Here is a 19,435-nt window from a genome sequence, read left to right as displayed (position 1 = left end):
AAAGTTCGTCATTTGTTTTTACTTAAAACAATAAACTCATGTCGAATGATGTGATTTGGATAAGAAAGAGAGAACTAGCGTGGCGCTCGTTCAGATATTATTCGGGCTTGTTTCCTCGTGCACTGGTCCATTATTTTCGCATGTGACGTCATGACGTGAATCACCGACAATTTATAGACTGACAATACAGCTGAGGAAATTTGGCGGTGAAATTGTTTTAATTCAGCTTCAATTAGAGATCACTGCTCGCCAGATTTGTTTTACAATCGAATCCTCGACAATCGGTTCTAGTGAAGGGATAAGTGCGAGGGAGATTGTTGGCAAATTGCAGTCCCTCAAAGGGCTTGGGAACGAACTTGCGTCATCTTTTCTGGCTTTCGTTTTTCCCATTTGCGTATGATAACTTGATGGGTTCGTCGAGCTGATAAACCAGATTAATTAATCTGGGCCACTGCCATAACTTGGGGATGATACAACGCAAATCTGCGATTTCAAAGCTCTCTGTAAAACGGTCATCGCCCATATGACATCATTGCAATATTGACCTCGCATATTAAACAGGAAGACATAAATTATTAATAATGTGATGTTTTCTCGTTTATTAATCTCTCCCACCCATACGAGTTAACAAAATAATTTTATTATTAACTGAAGAACGGATGAGGACATGAATAAGTACATTTTTAATTTACAGACGTCCCTCAATAGTGCCTTTACGGGTAAGTCAAACTTCTAGAAATAGTGATTTGATTTTTCAAAATTTATTCATGCTTTTTCAGCTGAAGGCAGCTGATCGTGAACGAGTACCTCGCGCGTGTAGGTCAAGGTAAAGATCGTAATATATTCTGTTTTTTTTTTCCTGCTTTCCTCGAACAGATATCACTGACCGCACTCTGAAACTTAAATAAGAAGGGAAAATAACTGGGCACATTTCGGTAGCAAGTTGCTCTATCGAGAGTCCTGGAGTCCGCTTTTATCCACGTGAACTGAAAAGGTATTTTTTTTCTGTTTTTAGTGTATCGCTTGTAATTTTTATGAGCTGAGTAAGTAAACAATAGGCAAACGTGATTCGTAAGCAGAATTTTTTTTGCAATGGGTTTGTGCTAATGAATTAGATCACATTTTCGCTGGCTTAGAACTGGTCAGTTCTTGGACGATGCGCTGTTGCTAAATGAAAACATGTTGCTTTTTCGGCAGCGTCCAAAGCCCGTTTACATGAAACTGGCAAAACACTCGTACATCAAATACGTTTGTTTTGATCAGCAACACGGACGGGTGAAAAGATATGCTTTGCGCTGTTTCGAATTGCGTGTGAGAAAAGTTATTCGACAGAAGAAAAAATATTTTGAAACAAAGAATAAAATAAGGCAAAACATGAAAACAAAACGCTAACGGAGTGCGTCACTCGCCCATATATCATCGCTAAAATTAACACGAACGTAACGTCTTCGCGTATAGCTCGCACACAATACGTACGCAAATTAAACCAGCTATATTTTTTAGTGTGTGTATGTCTTCGACTTAAACTCTTGAGCGTTCGGGATGTAAAACTAGACATCAAGAGTGAAAGAAATACTCATGTGATATTTGCCCATAATCTTTCAGCCCTCTCGTGACCGCCGTGTGATCGAGTTGCGGTAGAAAACCCATTCAAATCATGTCACTGTGAGTATTATATATGGTTTTTTTTTTTTAATGTGTATTGTTTTTGAGTCATTTTAAGCCTACACGAGCCAGAAATGTCAAGCTCGGTACAGCTTAAGATTGAAACAGCATTGAAACTCAAGTCCACGTTGATCTGTACATTTTTTTTTTATTTTCGTTTGTAAAATGCATGATAATTACATGAAATCGACCCCATAAAGTAACAGAATTTCTTAATTTTTATGAGCGAATATTGCTGTACAAGGTGGTTTACATCTTAACGTTAAGATATGATATGGAGTCCTCTTAGGTTGGATTAAATTTCTTTGCCGTCGTGGAAGCTGTGTGTTTCTCTAGATTGCAAAACTTTCAGCGTTTTTGGAGGATTCGGATTTTTTTTTTTCATACTTTTAATTCGCTGCAGGAGTCTTAAAGCACACTTGAAATGAAACGTATGAGAGTTCCATTTTTATTCTAATATTCACAGCTTGCTGGCTTGGCTGAAAACCACACGAAAAGAACGCTACGTCCCCAAAAAAGGGTTAATCTGTTTGATTTACATTTAAAAATCTTGTTTAAGGTGGTTGAAAAGCAGCGCTTGTTTCGACATACAGTGCAGGGGGGAGGGGTGTATTTTAATCAAATTTTTACTGTCACGATTAGTTGGTTGACTGTACGTAATGATCACATTATCATTTTATCATTATTTTAAAAGGAAATGATATATGAAAAAGTGATAGAACAAAAATTCGTTCTATTAAACACGGCTTACCATATGATAATTTTCAAAAGCTGTTTGGCCCTCAGAATAATTCATGATTGCTGACGATTGTCAGCTATTGACAAGCTTTTGTTTCGTGTAGAGCAGGAGGTGCGATACCAGTGCCAGTATATTTTTCGCTTTCTCGTTATTAGATCAACTTGAAGCAATCATGGACTCTCTTGGTCCTGTAAATCGGAAAGGATTTCTCAATTTCAAACATCCGTGCTGTATTTGTTTAGACACTGGGTCGCGATTGGTTGACGGTTTGTTTAGCTCTACAAGGCGTAATGTCACACATGTGAATGAGTTCAGGCGCTGGCCAATCAGCGTCGAGGATTGTCCCATTCACAGAGAGACAAGCAATTTCTCGGTTTATTTTCGAAATCTTCTATTCGAGAATGATCGCACGGTGTAGCTGGAGCGCGATTCCCTTCCATTTGCTCGCTGATCGGTTTGTGTAGTGATTTCAGGTTTGTAGTATCGAGATATGGTCTTGTTTTTTCGCCGTTGGTTTGCCCGGCACATTGTTTTGATCGTATATTGTACATGCTACTTCAGTGTGCTAACACGTAAACTTTTTCTACGGTTCTGTCAATCGCGCGTATCCAAATGATAGCCTTCTGTGACTTACTTTTCCCACGAACTAACATTACGATGTTTGCGTTTTACAGGAATGTGGACCAAGAACTAAACGCCAAAGGTGAATATGAAATTTTTACTACGCGCTGGCTTGATAATCTTATGTCGATAGGACAAGCCTGGGCCCATTGATCGACATTTTTTTGTTTCCATTCATGAGCGCGTTTATTGTTGTTTCTAACCATGACGAACCAGCCGACCAAGGTAACGTACAAACGAAATTAACAGCTTCAAATGAAGGTAAATGAAATGTTTTGTCGATTTTATGTGCAAATTCGCCTCCAACAAGAAATCCTATTTGTGGGTCCTTCAAAGAAGCTTGTCTTGTCAGCTGGCTCCGTAACAAATTTTTTGGCCACGTCGTATTCCCTGTTTCAAAGTTAGAGCAGCTTCGATGTTTTTCGCAGATTATAAATTGTGTAGCAGTTCTGTCAGATTTGCGGCGAAATCGGTGGATCGTTAAGTTAGTTTTCGGTTCAAACCTCTTTCCAACCTCGAATATTCATGTTTAATGCAATATTCAGATGTATCCGGTTTCACCTTGTTTTGCTGTGATGCAGTTTTTACATCGGTAAATCGATGTTTCCCTAGAAGTTGAAGGTTTTACTCCGAATGTCCTTTGCTTCGTTAATTCAGAGGAATTCAATTTTCCGCCCGCCTCCCAAAATAATGTGTAAACCAGGTTACGATCGAGCGAAAGCAATTTTTTTTCGCAGTTCAATTATATCTTATGATGTTGTGTTTGTCAATTTTTTTTGAATCTGTAATTAGTATAATACCACCGTCACTACATTTTTAAATGTCTTGGTTTTTTTTGGCGGAATCTTCTCAGAGTAACCTAGAAGTTTTGATGTACCTGCTAAACTAAGAAAATAATATGACCATCCACGTAAGTTAGGAATAAACAACAAAATGTATATTCATAAGCTAAATTTGGCTTTTCTGTATACATGGAACCGTTGATCGTTGCCGTAAATTTACTGGCTTTCATTGTTAACGGTTAGAAATGTTTTCTTTCTCAGAAAATATGAATCGTAAAGGGAGAGTTCGGCGTGGAAATCCTGCAAGAAAATCAAGTGAATATGGCTTTATCACGGAAGATACAAAGATCGCTCAATGTTGTAATCAAGACATTTTAAGCGTAAACAATCAGTTGCCAAAAAATTCGGCGAAAAGAAATCTGTCAAAAGAAATCGACGATGAATCGCATTGTAAAAGGCAGAACTTTCATTTACGGGAAGAAAGTGCCAACTCGGTCGGAAACTTTGACGGGGATGCTTTTGTTCCACCGAAATGCACGACACCAGCTGTTTCGTTAACGCAAGGTACTGATTTTAAAGCGAAATCCCCTCAGAAAAGAAAGAAAGGAGTTGATGACGGCAATTCAATCAAGAAGGCCGCGAGCGGGTGTGACGTTTCTGACGGCTCATCGTCAACCGTTGCTAGGCACTTAGCTTTTCTTGAAAGCACCAACGGTGCTGACAATTTCCTAGAGGACGAAAATACTGATAGTGCCATCTCAGATGAAGAATTTGAAGGAGCAAATGGATATGGGAAAGTTAATAATCAGCAAAAGACTCCAAAACGACCTGCCAGCCGAAACCGAGGAGAGAACATAGTTTCAAGGACGCCCACTCCCACACAACAGAAATATAAGAAAGGTGATATTGTACAAATGGAGAACGGAGTGCGGAAGAAATTTAACGGCAAACAATGGAGACGGCTTTGTTCGAGAGAGGGGTGTAACAAGGAGAGCCAGCGGCGAGGCTATTGTTCTCGTCACCTGTCATTAAAGGGCAAGTCCCTGACGAAAGGCATCGGAATTCCTGGACAGAAAAAAGGCAAATTACATGGTAAAGAACTTACCTGGGAATCTGGCAACGAAAGTGAAGGAAGTGTAGAAGGAGAGGTGTCGAGTAAAGGAACTGCTAACCACAAGGACTTAAATGATAAAGAAGCAGAGGCTGCGTTTTCACTTGTCTCACTGAGCAATTCAAGATGTGCCACACCATTTTCTAACCCTGCCACACCTTTGCCAATTTCACCTGGACCTGGCCAGTGTCAATCTCCTTCACCCTACAGCAACTGTTACAGTAATCGCAGTACCACCCCAGGTCAGCATCGGTCAGTTACACCGGTGAGGACCTGGGCCTCCGCCACACCCCGTTCTGGAAGGTCATCAAGTGCAGAGCTGCTCTCACCTTTCTTCCCAAATGGATTGTCATTATCAAATGCAGTGAGTCCTGATTCTGGAATTCTCTGTCGTGACGAGTCTGGAAGCTGTGCGAGTAACACTTCATCTTTAATGTCACCGTTACCTCTGCTTTCACCTATCACTCCAACCAAAAGAACTTTCTCTCCTATTTCGCCTCCGACTGGTTCCTCCCAGTCATTTTCACCCATTCCATGCACTCCACCTGCAATATCTGGGAAGAGAACATTTTGTCCTGTGTCACTACCTGCGCCATCAGCAATAACCCCACCCAGAGACAAGGCAGGCAGGGTTATGTACTCTCCCATACCTGCCCAGTCGCTTCCTTTGACTTCAAACAGTACATTTGTACCGTTTTCACAAGATACTAACAAGAAAAGTTATCCTGATCAGGAAAGAACTGGTGATAGTGAAGAGGACAATGTTAAGCAGTCTACGTCGAATTCTGAAACTGCTGAGGAAGACACTGAGTCAAAAGAGCAACTGCTAAAGGATAACGACAACTCAGGCAAAGCCAGCCAAAGAGACCAGCAAGATGGCAATTCAACTGAATTAATTCCTGAAGTACAACTACCTCCAGTGCAGGTCAACACCATTCAGATTTCTGTCTATCCTTGGCAGTGTTTGGTTCCACAACTGTTTAATGTAGCCGCAAACAGTTTGTCGCAGCAGAACACTTGTAATGTTGTTACATCACAAGAGGGACAGGAAAATGCTGATCATGAGCAGAACAGAATGGAAAGTGCTAGTGACAGTGCAAATTATGGTAATGCAGGAGAAAGGAGGCTTGAAAGAAGGTTGCAAGGAAATAGTGGACCAAACACTAGGAAAAGAACACGGTCGTTATCATTCAGCAGTCAAGACGAGGGAAAGCCTGCCGCCAAGGTGCAGGTAAGCATATCTTGAATATGTAATATAGCAATTTTTGTGTGAGCAGTCAATTTACTAATTACATGGTGTTTGAATGTGTGGGGCTAAAATCATTTACAGTGTGACTACTCTGACCACTTAACAGCAACAACAAACAACAAACTCTATTTATGCATACATTTACAATTTAAAAAAAAATTATATATAAATGGATGGACAGAAAAATAGTGTAGATATTTGAGGTTATCCGAATGTTTTCTAGTCAGTCTCCAGTTATTTTAAGGTTTCCATAGATATTGAGAGCATATAGTATTCTTAAGAGAAGAGATGTGTACATGATATAATATGCAAATGAGCAAATTCTTTGCAAATTGACCACTGGCACTTTAAAAGTTTTAAAATAGTTTCTAGTCAAAACGACCACAAATCTGTTGCCTTTGTAATGTACAGCTTGATAACATGGATAATTTGCTGGAAAACTATTGTTAACCTCCATGATTTTTATTTGTCAAATTTGTGGAAATTTTGTTGGGCAACCTTGGTTAGAGTAGTTGCACTGTAAATCGAATGGCATCACAAATTAAATTGAAATCATTTTCCCTTTAAGTTGTGCTTTCCTTACCATACTCTACAACACATCTTCATTGTATATGTTGTGGTTTGAAATATATGTCAGAATGATTTCAACCCAGGTTAAACTTTTTAGAATGACATGCACACCACCCACCCCTCTCAGTCCCTCATCCTACCCTACCTAGATGTCCGCTAATGCTTTTCACTGCTGTCAATCATAATTACGACAATATAGATCTGTGCGTGCACCAGGATTCCACTGTGCTATTGGGCCTCAAGGCGCTCAAATAGTTTTACATTGGCAGCGCTTTCCTCAAGCATTCGAGTCTCAAGTGCAGGGACCCTGCTCATAGGTTGTTTCCCATCCCCTGTCTCTCCCTTTTCTTTCCACTGTTTTATCAATGTGACAGGTGCCCGCTTTCTCCCTTCTGCATGGGGGCTCATGGCTGGGTTGCCAGGATTTGCTAGCCATGAGAGGGGTCTCCATCTAGGAGCTGGCAGCCAATAGTGGAAGCTCCTGGATACCTTGGGCACCCAACCTCCACTTCGCAAAACAGTTGTTAATTAACATTATTATAATTAAAAGAAGTTCCTCCTCCTGGTGGAACATTATCTTTCACATCTTCATGTCCATTGGGCCTTTTTTATTTATTGTAGGCATCCAGTTATCCATCAAGACAAGAAAAAGAACACATTCGTCGCCCAATGAATGCGTTCATGATCTTTAGTAAGCGGCACAGGGCTCTAGTCCATCAGAAGCATCCTCACCAAGATAACAGGACGGTGAGCAAGATACTTGGTGAATGGTGGTATAACCTTGGAGCCAAAGACAAACAAAAATACATTGACCTTGCAGCCCAGGTTGGTTCTTAAACTACTCTGGTTCAGAGACCTTTCCTACGTTCCACTTTCGTGCATACAAACAATAGCACCAGAACAAGGTTGGGGTGGACATTTTCTGTATTTTTGTCCACCCTGACCTCAACTCAGCACCATTGTTTGTTGAAATTTGGGAAAGGTCTATTCTTATGCTACAAGGATTGGCCAAACATGTTTTTAGAGGAAAGGTGGTTGTTGGCTGTTGCACATAGCTTAGTTGAGCAAGCCTCCTTGAGAGTCTAGTTTGCACTCAATGAAGGAAATAATGGGAAACAGGGCCCCATCCTCATCCTTTTTTGTAATTCAATGAATGTTTGGGCTGTCAAATTTGATCAGTGATTATTTCCATCCCTTGGACACTAATTCTTGTCAAGTGCTAATCTTTCTAAATGCTGGCCCATGCATTAGACAAGTGCGAGTTTGATCACAGAAGACGTGTGCTCAGTCAGTTTTTTTGCTTTTTTTTTTTTTCACAACATAAATGGATCAAAGTGGACCAGTAGTGTAGAGTTTCATCATGTGTGTCTGTCTAGTATTAACTAATGCATCCCATTCTATTTTTGACTCTCTAATAACTGGAGCTGCCTGTGTTTAGTGGGTGTGTCTGTATGTGATGGCTTGTTGCACTGGATCGACTGCTCCATTTGATTTGATTCCCACTCCTCAGGTCAAAGAAGCTCATTTCAGGGCATACCCACACTGGAAGTGGTGTACTAAAGACAGGAAAAAGTCACCAAGGAAAGTTTCAGACAGAACAGAGTCCAGTGATTCCATGGGTATGTGTCTATCTAATGCAAGCTTCAAAAATGTCTCCCAGTGTGGCGGTGGTCTGAACTGGGCCAGAGTCTTTGAAAAGTACTCTAACTTATTAACTTTGAAATTTTTAAATGAATTTCTCAATAAGTTTTGACATGAATTACAGCCAGTTTGCCCTCAGGTACATTGTAGCTTTGCTAGCATCATTTTTTTGTTTGAGGCTCTGAAAAGCTACGCGCTGCCTAGTATTCTCCACATACTTCACATTTTTGGTAGAAACCTACCTTCCCCATAGAAGGGAGGTTTTTGGCCCTTATCTCGCAACAATTTATTAGTTGTTCTTAAAGTAAAAGACATAAAAAAACGTACAAAAAAGTGTTTTGAAAGTTATCATGGCTTGAGCATGTCCTTACTCTAATAGTAGCTCTGAATTTCAGGGTATTGATTGTCTAGATGGAAGGGAACAAAGTTCTTGTCGAGTGAAAGGACATAGATCAACTTCTTTGTTAATTGCCACTATTTGGGTTCTCAAGATGAGGCATCCGTGTTAGAAAGTTCTCAATTTGCTCACCTGAAATTACGGCTTTGTACCCTTGTTATGGAGTTGATGTCGTAGGATCCTTTAGTCCACACTTGTTTTAGGGAATTCAAGGTGTGAGTTGACAGCTGCCAACACGCCAATAAAAAGGAAACATTGTGTTTACTCTAAGGTTTAGTAAATGCCAACTGCAATCAAAGGCAAGCACATGGAACAGATGTGATGTGTGAGCGCATGCGCAGCGTAAATTAACATACTTTTTTCTCTGTTTTGACATCAGGAGGAGATGGTAGCGAATATCAAAGTGATATAGTGATGGGAAGTGAAGAGCATGAAGTAAGAAAAAGTGTGTTTGTTCTAGAAAATATAAAATAATCAGTAAGTGTTCACTGCCACAATCATTCACAGGAACTAACACATGTATCTGTTACGTAATTGAGTTGGTCACATGTCATGTGCTTCACCATTACGATTTTGTGGTTTTATTGGTGAGATATTTTTAAACTCATCGTAAAGCGCTATTGGATAGTGATCGAAATAGCACTATATAAATAAAGTATTACTATTATTATTATTAACATGACAGGTGATTCACAGCTTTATTTACCTGTTGTCAAATTAAGTGTATATATTAGTATCGGCAATCATACTGTTTTGAGTTCAGTTTGGATTTAATTTGCACAAGTTAGTTTTTCATAAAGCTGACATTGCACGAGCCACTTCAGAGGGTGCAATTTCAGCTTTTTGAAACTCACAAGTGCAAATTAAACGAGAAAAACCATATAATATAAACTTGAAAAACTTTGCGTGGAGGAAGTGCCGGAAGATCTTTCTTGAAGCCATTTTTTCTCATTTGAGAAAACTTTTTTCAAAGTTTCCGCATAAAGTTTATAAAGTTTGGGGTGCCTCAAAAAAGCTGTTGAAACACTTTCCTATGGGTTCAAAATTTTTCAACAAACCTTTGATGGCAAAGAAGTGTTTGCTTTGCCCCATTAATATTCAGAGCATTAAAGTCTTTATGGAAGGAGAAGGGGTAGAGACAAACATGATAGTTCAGCTCAACCAGGATAGTTGGCTAAAAAAATCATTTGGATTAAAAAAAAATGTTGGAGTTGCAACTGAAAGTGTAGAGCACATCATATCACTGATCCTCAGAAAGGAATGTTTGGAGGGTAGTTGTTTGTGTACATTGTATGTTGATATCAGGGCTTTTTTTTCAGGGTGTTTTTGACAACGATTGTGAAGAACCCTCAGATGCTAAGCCTAGACTGAGATGTAAGCGCTCACAGAGCACTCCAGCAAATCAACAGGAGCCTTCCCTGAAGGAAGCTGTGCATCGTCCGTACACACCCCAGCCTCCTCCCCCAACACAGCACTCACTCTTTGAGCTGGCACAGGTAATGGGAACTGCTTCGCTTGTGTGCAGATATGGTGTAGTTGCTCTTACTAGCATTAATTTACCTTCTTGCCAATGTGGTTAGGCTCAATTCTTCCATCTAGGAATCTTAGTTTGTTGCTCTTTTGTTCTTTGCTCATCAGTTTGCTGCAGCTTTTCTCCCTCCTAAAAAATGAAATTCCAATTCAGTCTGCATGTAGAGAGCTGAAAAGTCAGGGAATTTAATTTTGAGTCAGGGGAAATTGATATTTTGAAGAAAAGTCGAGGAAAATGGAATTAATTTAATATGGCTTATTTAATACCATTGAAGGCTGGAAGAAAGAATTGGGGTCACTGATCTCAATGATATTTTTCGTAAAGGGAGAAGGAAAATTTGTTGAAAATTATCACAATGACTTATAATGAACAAGTGGAAGAAGAAGCTGCCACCAGACCTGACATTTTGCATTTCTTTGGCCTTGATCAGGGAAAAGTCGGGGAAGTTTGAAAAGGGATATCTGTGGCAACCATGTATTGTTATTATTTTAGGTTTTGAGAAATAGATAGACAAAGAGTATATATCATTATTGGACTCAATACATGACAGGCATATGGGAAATTAGCAAGTTGAATGTTTTTTGGGGTATCAATAGCAAAACATTTGTCTGTAGTTGAGCCAGCCTCTGAAAGGCTGTGTCAACAATTAGTATGGAATTTTTAGGGGTAAACTTGGGACAAGGGCAAGGATAAAAATAAACATGGCTATTATCAGTTGGAAAGTTTTGATCTGAAATGTCTGTGTCATCTTAATTTCAGATGTGTTCCGAACTAGATGAAACCACTGTCCCATCTGCCAGACCACCAGTGTCCGAGGACAGACACATCTCATTTGAACAAGGGACCACTGATACAATGAGCGAATCAGAAGATGATGACATTGGCTCGGAAGAACTGATGTGCAATGAAAACATTGACGTGAATGACAAGGAGTCTGATGACTCCGATGATGAAGAGCTGACTAACAGGGTGTTCCCTCAGCAGAGGTTTTCCCCTGTGCATTTCACCGCTAGACGAAGCCAGACCCCGGACATTGGCAAGATCAGGTACTCACCTATTGAATTTCCTGTCAAGAGAGCAGTGACTCCAAACATGTATGAACAAATGATCAAATCATCTGACATAAGCATTTCCTCGAAACCACCTTCCAAAATGGTTGACTTTGGTTTCAGGGCACCGAAAGGGCTGCCTCATTCAATCAAAAGTACAGATAAAAATGAAAGCTCGTCATCTTTGAGTGGCCACTTTGTACGCCCCAAGCAACCAATGGGTAAGAGCCACTCGCCAGGGCTCACTGTGAGTGGGCACTTTCAGCCAACAGGGTCAGTATTCAGACCAAGCCAGCCTTCCAGCGGTAATGGAAGTTCCAAGCTTAACTCATCTATCTGTGAGAGTCCTTCTAAAGCTGTTGTGAGCTCATCTGATGTGTCCCATTCATCGTTTTCTCAACCGGCACTGTTTCCCAGTCACTTCACGAAATTTTCTTCAAATGCGCACGTGCCTTCAACAAACAACTTGGCAAACAATGCAGTTCTTGGAGTACAAGCGAAATCTCCTGTTACTTCTTTCAAAGGGAACAGTCAAAGTGGACTGCCATTGGGTACCAGTGCCCCCGTTTCAATAGTACCATTTCCTGGCCAAAAGGATACCAGCCTCGCAAATTCTGGAAACTTGACAAGCAGGCCTCTAACAGGTTTTCAAGTGCCATCAGCCGCTACTATGTCCAGTCACGTGACTTGGCCAGGGGCTCCAGCGTCCAGTTCTTTGGCTCCTCTGACAGTGTCAGTAGCTACCCACACAGCTCCTCCGTTTCACCAACCTATCAAAAGCACCCCCGTTCATTCACCGGGAGCCAAGGGACTGCAGCTGAAACCCATAGCTCCCTTGCTGTCACCTCCATTGGTGGCCACTTCTACCAGTGGTTTGCACAGTGGGGAGAAGACATCCGCAAGGGTTCTACTGGCAAAGAAGCCCGCACCCCTCTCAGGTGCTGTTCAAACGGCTGGAAAACGAAATATGATGGTGGATACAAAACAAGCATTTCCGTCCCATGGAGGGGTAGGGTATTATAATGTAAATCCTGTTGTGTTAAATGGAAATCACGGGGTCGTGTCGCCGCTTTTACAAAGCCCACCAAGGCCAAGGCAAGTTCCCTCCCCAAGAACGGCTCATGGTGTTAACACTGGTGTAGCAGTAAGACCAGCCCCACGGTCACCAAGACTGGCCACGCCCGACACTAACCAACTGTCGCCTAAAGGAGGGAACTTTTTCCCGGGGCCATATCCCCGAACTGAGAAGGTGGCGACACCCTCCACAAGCTGTTCATCTTCTAGAGAAGCAAGCCACACAGTCACAACAAACAGTCACAGGCAGCCCAGTAAGCCACAGCAAGCCATTTTTGAGAAGAATCTTCCATGCCCTGTTGATACACAGGCATCCCAACTAGTAGGAGATGGTGGCGACTGTAAAGGTCTGTCCGGTGACTCAAAGTCTCACGTTAATTCAAAAACCATCCTGAAGAGGTTTATTGCTGATGGAATGGAGGAGTAAGTTAACCTCTTTTAATGAACGTTCTCTTGCATTATATCTTGCCTCAGTGTTAGCAGACACTCTATAGGCTCTCATTAGCTTCCATCTTGAATACCGTGATGAGCAAAGTCTGGAAAAACGCAACCAACCGATTCCTTTTCCCTTATTAGTTTCTAAAGAAACTGCTGGGCTGCGTGAAACACCTGTTTCCTTTAATTCACAGTTTTGTTACAGTGTAACTGTTTATTAATTGAAAACAATGGATCACACAGATGGTGTACCGTGTATCATGAAAAATTGGTATTTTTGAAGTCTGTCTTGTGTAATCTGTTGTTATCTTCCTCATTGCCTGGTGATGGTTTTTAAAAACTTTTGTTTTCAGGTTTCTGTCAATTTGAGAGAGTATTTTTTTACATCAGAAAAGTGACTCATTCGTCTTAGGAAGTTAGCTATCTCTCACATAGTGAAGATGGTTTTTTAATTGCCGACAATAACTAAGTTTACATTTGACACTTCAAAACATTTAAAAACATCTAAAACATCGTTGTTTTCCACAGAGTTCTATCGGAAGTAAACTTCGAGAGGCAGTTTGCAGAGCTACCCGAATACACACCTTACCATCGTCCAGGCCGCGATGTTAAAGCAGCTACCAACAGACGTGCTGTTGTAACAGGAAACACGCCAAACGCTGAAGACGACGGTGTGCCAACAGCCACTTCTGCGTCAGAAAGACCGTCTTGTGCCAATGGATTAGGAGAAGGAGGCCAAGGAGCTGGTCACAGAACCAGCAACATGCCAAGTCTGGAAGCTCTCGCAGAGGTCGCCGCCCTTGAGCAAGGTGGTGGTCTGAAGGAGGCGGACAAGGAAGACAAGGCAGAACCAAGCAGTCCCACCCTCTCCTCCCACAAAAAGCCAGTGGATCAGCGACGCAGTGTGGTCCTTCAGCTCTTCCAGGAACATGGGTACTTTCCTTCCGATGGCGTCACGTCCGTGTTTCAGCAGCTACATTCAGATTTGTTCCCTACCAAACCAACGCTGCAACTCAAGATTAGAGAGGTCCGACAAAAGATCATGCACAAAACTGGGGCCAATAGCAAGTGAGGTGCGATTAACGTATCAAAATATAATCATTTATGTTTCGAATAGTGTTGCAAAGTTTCCTTAAACGTATCTGATGCGAACATGACCAGATCTTAATTCCACGTTCGAGATGTCTAATTTACTTCAAGTCAATGTCTGAAAAATTTGTTCATCGATCATTTTTTTCCGCCGTAAAATTCGCTAAGGAAAGTTTGAAGCACTATTTGGACAATTCTAGAAGCTGAGAGGCTACACCATTAGCCACGTTTACGCTTGAAGTAAATTTTGAAGGCTGTCTGAGAGAACTAATAACGGAAATGATAATATTCATAATACAGTTTGATCGTAAAAAAAGTTCTCAGAAACAATTCTAAGACTAGATCTATTTTCTGAGCAGAAATCAATTTTCCTTGGACTGCATTGTCAGTAAATAGTTTTATGCTGTAAGGTTGTTTTCCATATTCTTGCTACAATCGCTGACCTTTTTTGCAGCGACCGTAGTGGTCATATGAATCCGGCCTTATCAGTAAATCGCATGGTGTCTTTCCATTGCATGTCAAAATTGCACGTGCGAAAATTGCACGTCGTCATAAGCACACTGATTGGCTGAATAGTTAAGAAAGCCAATAGACAGACTTCAAAATTTGGTCTCAATTGAACCAAGACTCGAGTTTAGTCTATGGTATAAAATACTCATACTTGTCTACTCAAAATGTGTTCGAGTTGACAAGGTTTGCTGTTTCGGAGTAAGAATACACTACAACGCAATAAACTCGTTCTGGTTTTGTAACAAGACTGTTAAGATTGTCTTAAAGTGTGCACAAAGTTTGGTTTGATGGACAAAGATGTTGCTCGCTACAAGTGAAATTCATTTTATCGGAGTGGGTTATTTACTTCGCTTCTGTCCAGTCAGGCCCTGATGTTAACGTCTCACTGTTACGGTTCCCGCATTGAGGGAATTCATTCAAACATTATCTCAGTAACTTATAGGTGTAGTAATGCGATTAAACGGATTAAAACGGGCCGCTCGACTGAGATGCCGATTGTCGATCAGTTCGGTTAGTTTTGAAGGTTCAGACCAAATGATATTCAGAGAACGAGTTGCTGATACTGGTGTTTTCGTAATTTAAAATGTTGTTCCTCAGTGGATCAAAACGAAGGTTGCTGGCTTTTTGATACAAGTGAAATGTCAGTCACCTTTTCTCGAGTGTTCCTGGTCGTTTTAGATCGTAAAGTGGTGTACATATGAGTTTCTTAGAGTCTCCTCAGAGGGTAGACCAATTAAGATATCCGCTAGTTTCGTTTATGTTCCACTCGTGGTATTTAAACAAATTATTCGTCATATTGACTTCGTTTTTGGCCGCCATATTGAATAGTGGAGCTCAGATCCGACGATTTGTTCCGAGCGACGCCGTCGAGAGTTTTTCGGAAAGTTCAACATGGCGTCCGCCACGTGTTTTAAGACTGGGAGTAGAAAGTAGAATAATTTTATTATTTATTGAGTTAACCGACTGGTGTGTATAGTTGTAAGATAATTGAGAAGGTTATAGAGTGATTTTATGGTGGATGTATATACAATGGTTTAATTTCCTTTTTATCTTACATATATATATTGCGAAATTTCTGTTATGTTTGTAGAACTTAAGTTATCGCTCTGGAGTTTACTACTGCAGATGTTTAACGAATAATGCTTTCAGTATACTATTGTTCGCATGCAACACAGGGGAGGAAGTTACCTTTACACGGCTGATTCGCGCCACTTAGCAAATTTTCGCTCTCTTCGTCCATGACATGCCAATTTCGTGATAAAGAAATACAATTTCTGAGCACATAGGCCAAGGCTAAGGTTTTGTCTTGCAACAAAAGTGAAAGTTGTACTTTGCTATCCTTATTCCTCTAAGTCGATTTGAAAGTATTTCTTTTTGTTTTTCTGTCCCTTCAAATCATAATTTTCGTTGAATGACGTTTGTAGGCTGCAGACTGCGGACTTCTTTACTAATATTTTATTCCCATTTCCAAAACTAAGAGCTATTACATTAAACAGGTTAACCTGAGCGCTATTTGAGCTAATCTGAGTGATATTCAGGCCAACCAAAGTGCTATTTAGGTTTAATTGTAGTCTGTAGTCTGTAGTCTGCAGTCTGCAAATTTCATATTGCAGGTTTTATTTTGATAGTGTGACCAAAGTATTTCCGTTACTTGGGTTAAGCGTTGCGTGACGACTCAAATAACAGCCGCGAGAGAGACAGCGTGATCTGGGCTCCTTAAAATTTAAGGAAATGCGCAGTAGTGTAAATCAGCTGTTGATTGACTGCTTGTTTTGAAAACAACCAATCAACGCCTCGGATAAAGCCTGCGAGTAAGCAATCCTGAACTGTAGAATTTGAAAATGCCATCGCCATTGCCTTAAATACGGACGCCTTTTCGTACTCGTTTCAGTTTAAATAGTTTAAGAACTCCTCTAGAGTGGTTTTCAACCGAGTGTCGTAAGACTAAAACCAAAGTTATCACTCTAGCCAATCACAAAGGACGTAGACAATCCAGTGAACCAATCAGAACTCCAAGTAATGGCATGTAGCTGACACAAAGCGCGAGTGCGAGTGAGCTACAATTGGTTTTGGTTTTACTTCTGATTGGATGAAAAAGTGGCGCGAGTGTTTTAGACCAATCGTGTAGCATAGTTGATGCAAAACCAATTATTTTTCGACACTCAAATGAAAATCGCTCCATTGAAAGCTATTTGTAGATGTTGCAAACGAGTACGAGAACGCAACTGTAGGTCACCTGGCAAGTTTGTTATCGCGGGAGATTTGTGACAGCCAATGTCGCGCAGTAACAGAGTTTCGGGTGGAGTTTATTAAACAGAACTGAAGTAAACGGTTGAATGGGATTACCGTCAGTTTTTATTTGCACTGCTTTTTTTTTCTTCTTTTTATTTCTTTAAAAGCAAAGGAAAATAACGTACAGTTTTTCTACCATTTTCTACTGAACTAATTTTGTAAGCGCATTCATGTTTTGCTAAGATGCGACATTTTTCTAAGATTCATTGCAGTAAACTCTGATCGTGACTGGTTTTCTATGCTGACTAGTGATTGGCCCATATCAAAACAGGTTTTTGATTGGTTCTCAAGTCCAGTTATTCCACTGAATTTCGTCAACATACTAGTTATCTGAGGATACTCTCGAGACGAACAGCGAATACCAGCTCGGACGCGAGGTTTCGCGCGTGTGAAGATGCGTGTTTTGTAATCCCATTCAACGCTCGTTCACCCTTTTTTCAGCTTGACTAAGATATACTTTTTTCTGGCTTTATTTATTTATTTACAAAAAACGCTTGGGAGGTCGCACGGAGTTAGTCTAGGAACGTCTTTCGTTGACTAAAGCGCAGTTGGAATACTTGGAAATTACCGACACACGAAAACATTTAAGTGGCCTTTTTTAGTTCTATTGCTCACAGACAGACAGGTTTTTTTCGTGTGTTTGGGGGTGGTGTGATGTTGTCTTAGAGTCTCGTTGGTTAACGGAAGTGGAGAAAATGTGTCGAAAATTTCCAAAGTTTCCATTTAGATTTGCTTACGAAGCAAGGAAAGTATTTGAAAAGCAAGAGGGTTTTTTTTTTTATATCTATTAACATTTTTATTTACATTATATTAACCTCTTTTTATACACTATAGAGAGTGTTTATGGTGTGGTTTTGGTGGTTTTTTGTTGTTGTTTTTTTTACACTTGTGTTTTCCTTGCTTGGGGATACCGTTCTCTAGCATTTAGATTTATTATCGGGATAGGAATGCATTCCGACGAAATGCGCCTTTTTTTTTTTCCGGAAACGTTTGGTAACTCGCTTAAAGCATCGAGTGGCCAGTTAAACACTTTTAAGAAATCTCAATGCTAGAGAGCGATATCCCTCAAATAATGATGACAATTATAACTATTGTTAAACCTGTAATGAAAAAAAATAATACAATTTTGGTAATCTGCTACAAAAAGAAGCTGTTTCAAGCTTGGACCGATGCGCGTTCTCAATCGGAACTTGCTTTGTCTCATTCTCTGAAATGGCAACTAGCAATTACTACAAAATATAAATGCTTTATACTGGAGCGTGCTTTGGTCGAGCGATTAAAGGCGATTTTACGAAAATTGTTGTCCCTAAAATCTTTTTGCATGGAGTGTGAAGTGCGGGCTCGTTGTTTCGTTGTTAAATGCTCACTCGCGTTTCAGGAGCCCGGGAAGTGGGGGTGGGGTGGGGTGGGGGTACTCCCTGTAATGTCCTATATGAGGATGCTCCGCCCGAAAAGGGTACCTTTTTCGTGCTTCACGTATATAAAAGGGTAGAGATTGCACAAGTTGGGGCATATGAAAGGGTAGGTCATTTAGGTATGGCTGGTTGGCAGTGTCACGCCATCAAAAGTAAAAATCGTAACTATTCAATAAAATAAGTCGAAGCTGAGATATGAAAGATGATTGATATATGAATAACCTCGCCAAGTTTTAAGTCTGTACGGTTTTCCATCCGCGCGTTTCGGAAAAGTGTTTCACTGAAATTTATAAAGCTTTGTATGGTGTCGCCATGTCTGTGCCCCTCGGAGGGACACAAACATGGCGGCCGTAAAGTAACAGAAACATCTGTCATTGAGTTTTGCCATTGAAATGAAACGTTATTACTCTAGAGCTCCGATACATTGAAATTAATACTTTGTCTAGAGCAAGAACTGTTTAGTAAAAACTTGAGCAATAACTCATCTTTTGACTTACTCGACAGCCTTATCGAGCCGCCATTTTAATGTCTCGCAACGCATAAACTTGGAAATTCCGACGTGCTCCATTACATAACGAGGAACCCTGTCGGGCTTAAACGTTGCAAAACGTTAAGTTATTAGAGGGTCTTACATCTGATGAAACTAAAACTTCACAAGGATTGGTAATTTCTTATTTTGGAAATTGATGACGTCACATGAAAACCGGCAATATAAAAGGGACTTAACTTAAGGTCATTCCCCAGTATTGCACTGCGCATCCCTACTGCGCATAATTTCACGCGTGATTAGCGCGCGCGCATTCAAAAATGGCGGCTTTTTCTTTACAGCTGGACCTCGCCATAGAGGTAAATCGTCCTTTTCTCGCAAACTAGTATGGTGATCTATAATTTTTTTGTGTTGTTTTGAATTGAGTAATAAATTTCTCTGTGAAAAATAAATATGGACCAATTCTCAGTGTCGAACAAAAAGCAATCGTCGGAAACGTGAATTTAGCAAGCAATCGTAACTACAATCATGGTGTTATTATAAGGATATTTATGTGTATAAACAAGGTGCTTTTGCTCCTAAACGAACATGGAGACCCCCTCTTTTTTATTTCAAAATTTAAGTTCCTATAATATAAACAATCGATAGGCAAAGTTTCACAAAAATCTCAGTGCAGGTTCTATTTCAGCGGAATGACCTTAAAATATTTCGAACAGACTCATCTTATGGCGGTATCGTCTAATTTATTAAGCACCACCTCGTTAAATTGATTTCAAGG

General features: G+C 40.5%; 1 protein-coding gene across 2 annotated transcripts; it reads left to right on the top strand.

The window, feature by feature from the left end:
• Positions 1–193: 193 nt before the first annotated feature.
• LOC145491639 (uncharacterized) lies at positions 194–19,060 on the top strand. 2 transcript variants are annotated; one of them, XM_081470849.1, is made up of 11 exons: positions 194–719; positions 877–994; positions 1,606–1,665; positions 3,079–3,107; positions 4,069–6,149; positions 7,359–7,562; positions 8,248–8,356; positions 9,155–9,210; positions 10,095–10,271; positions 11,066–12,852; positions 13,393–19,060. In XM_081470849.1, the coding sequence occupies exons 3-11, from the start codon at positions 1,658–1,660 to the stop codon at positions 13,934–13,936; spliced, it is 4,995 nt and encodes a 1,664-aa protein (XP_081326975.1). In that variant the 5' UTR covers positions 194–719; positions 877–994; positions 1,606–1,657; the 3' UTR covers positions 13,937–19,060. The 2 variants fall into 2 exon arrangements, with proteins under 2 accessions (XP_081326975.1, XP_081326976.1); XM_081470850.1 differs by lacking the exons at positions 194–719; positions 877–994; positions 1,606–1,665 and adding an exon at positions 1,718–2,877.
• The last annotated feature ends 375 nt before the right edge of the window (positions 19,061–19,435 follow it).

Source organism: Orbicella franksi, chromosome 7, assembly GCF_964199315.1.
Source record: "Orbicella franksi chromosome 7, jaOrbFran1.1, whole genome shotgun sequence".
NCBI lineage: Eukaryota > Metazoa > Cnidaria > Anthozoa > Scleractinia > Merulinidae > Orbicella > Orbicella franksi.
This window is presented reverse-complemented; position numbering and strand designations above follow the sequence as displayed.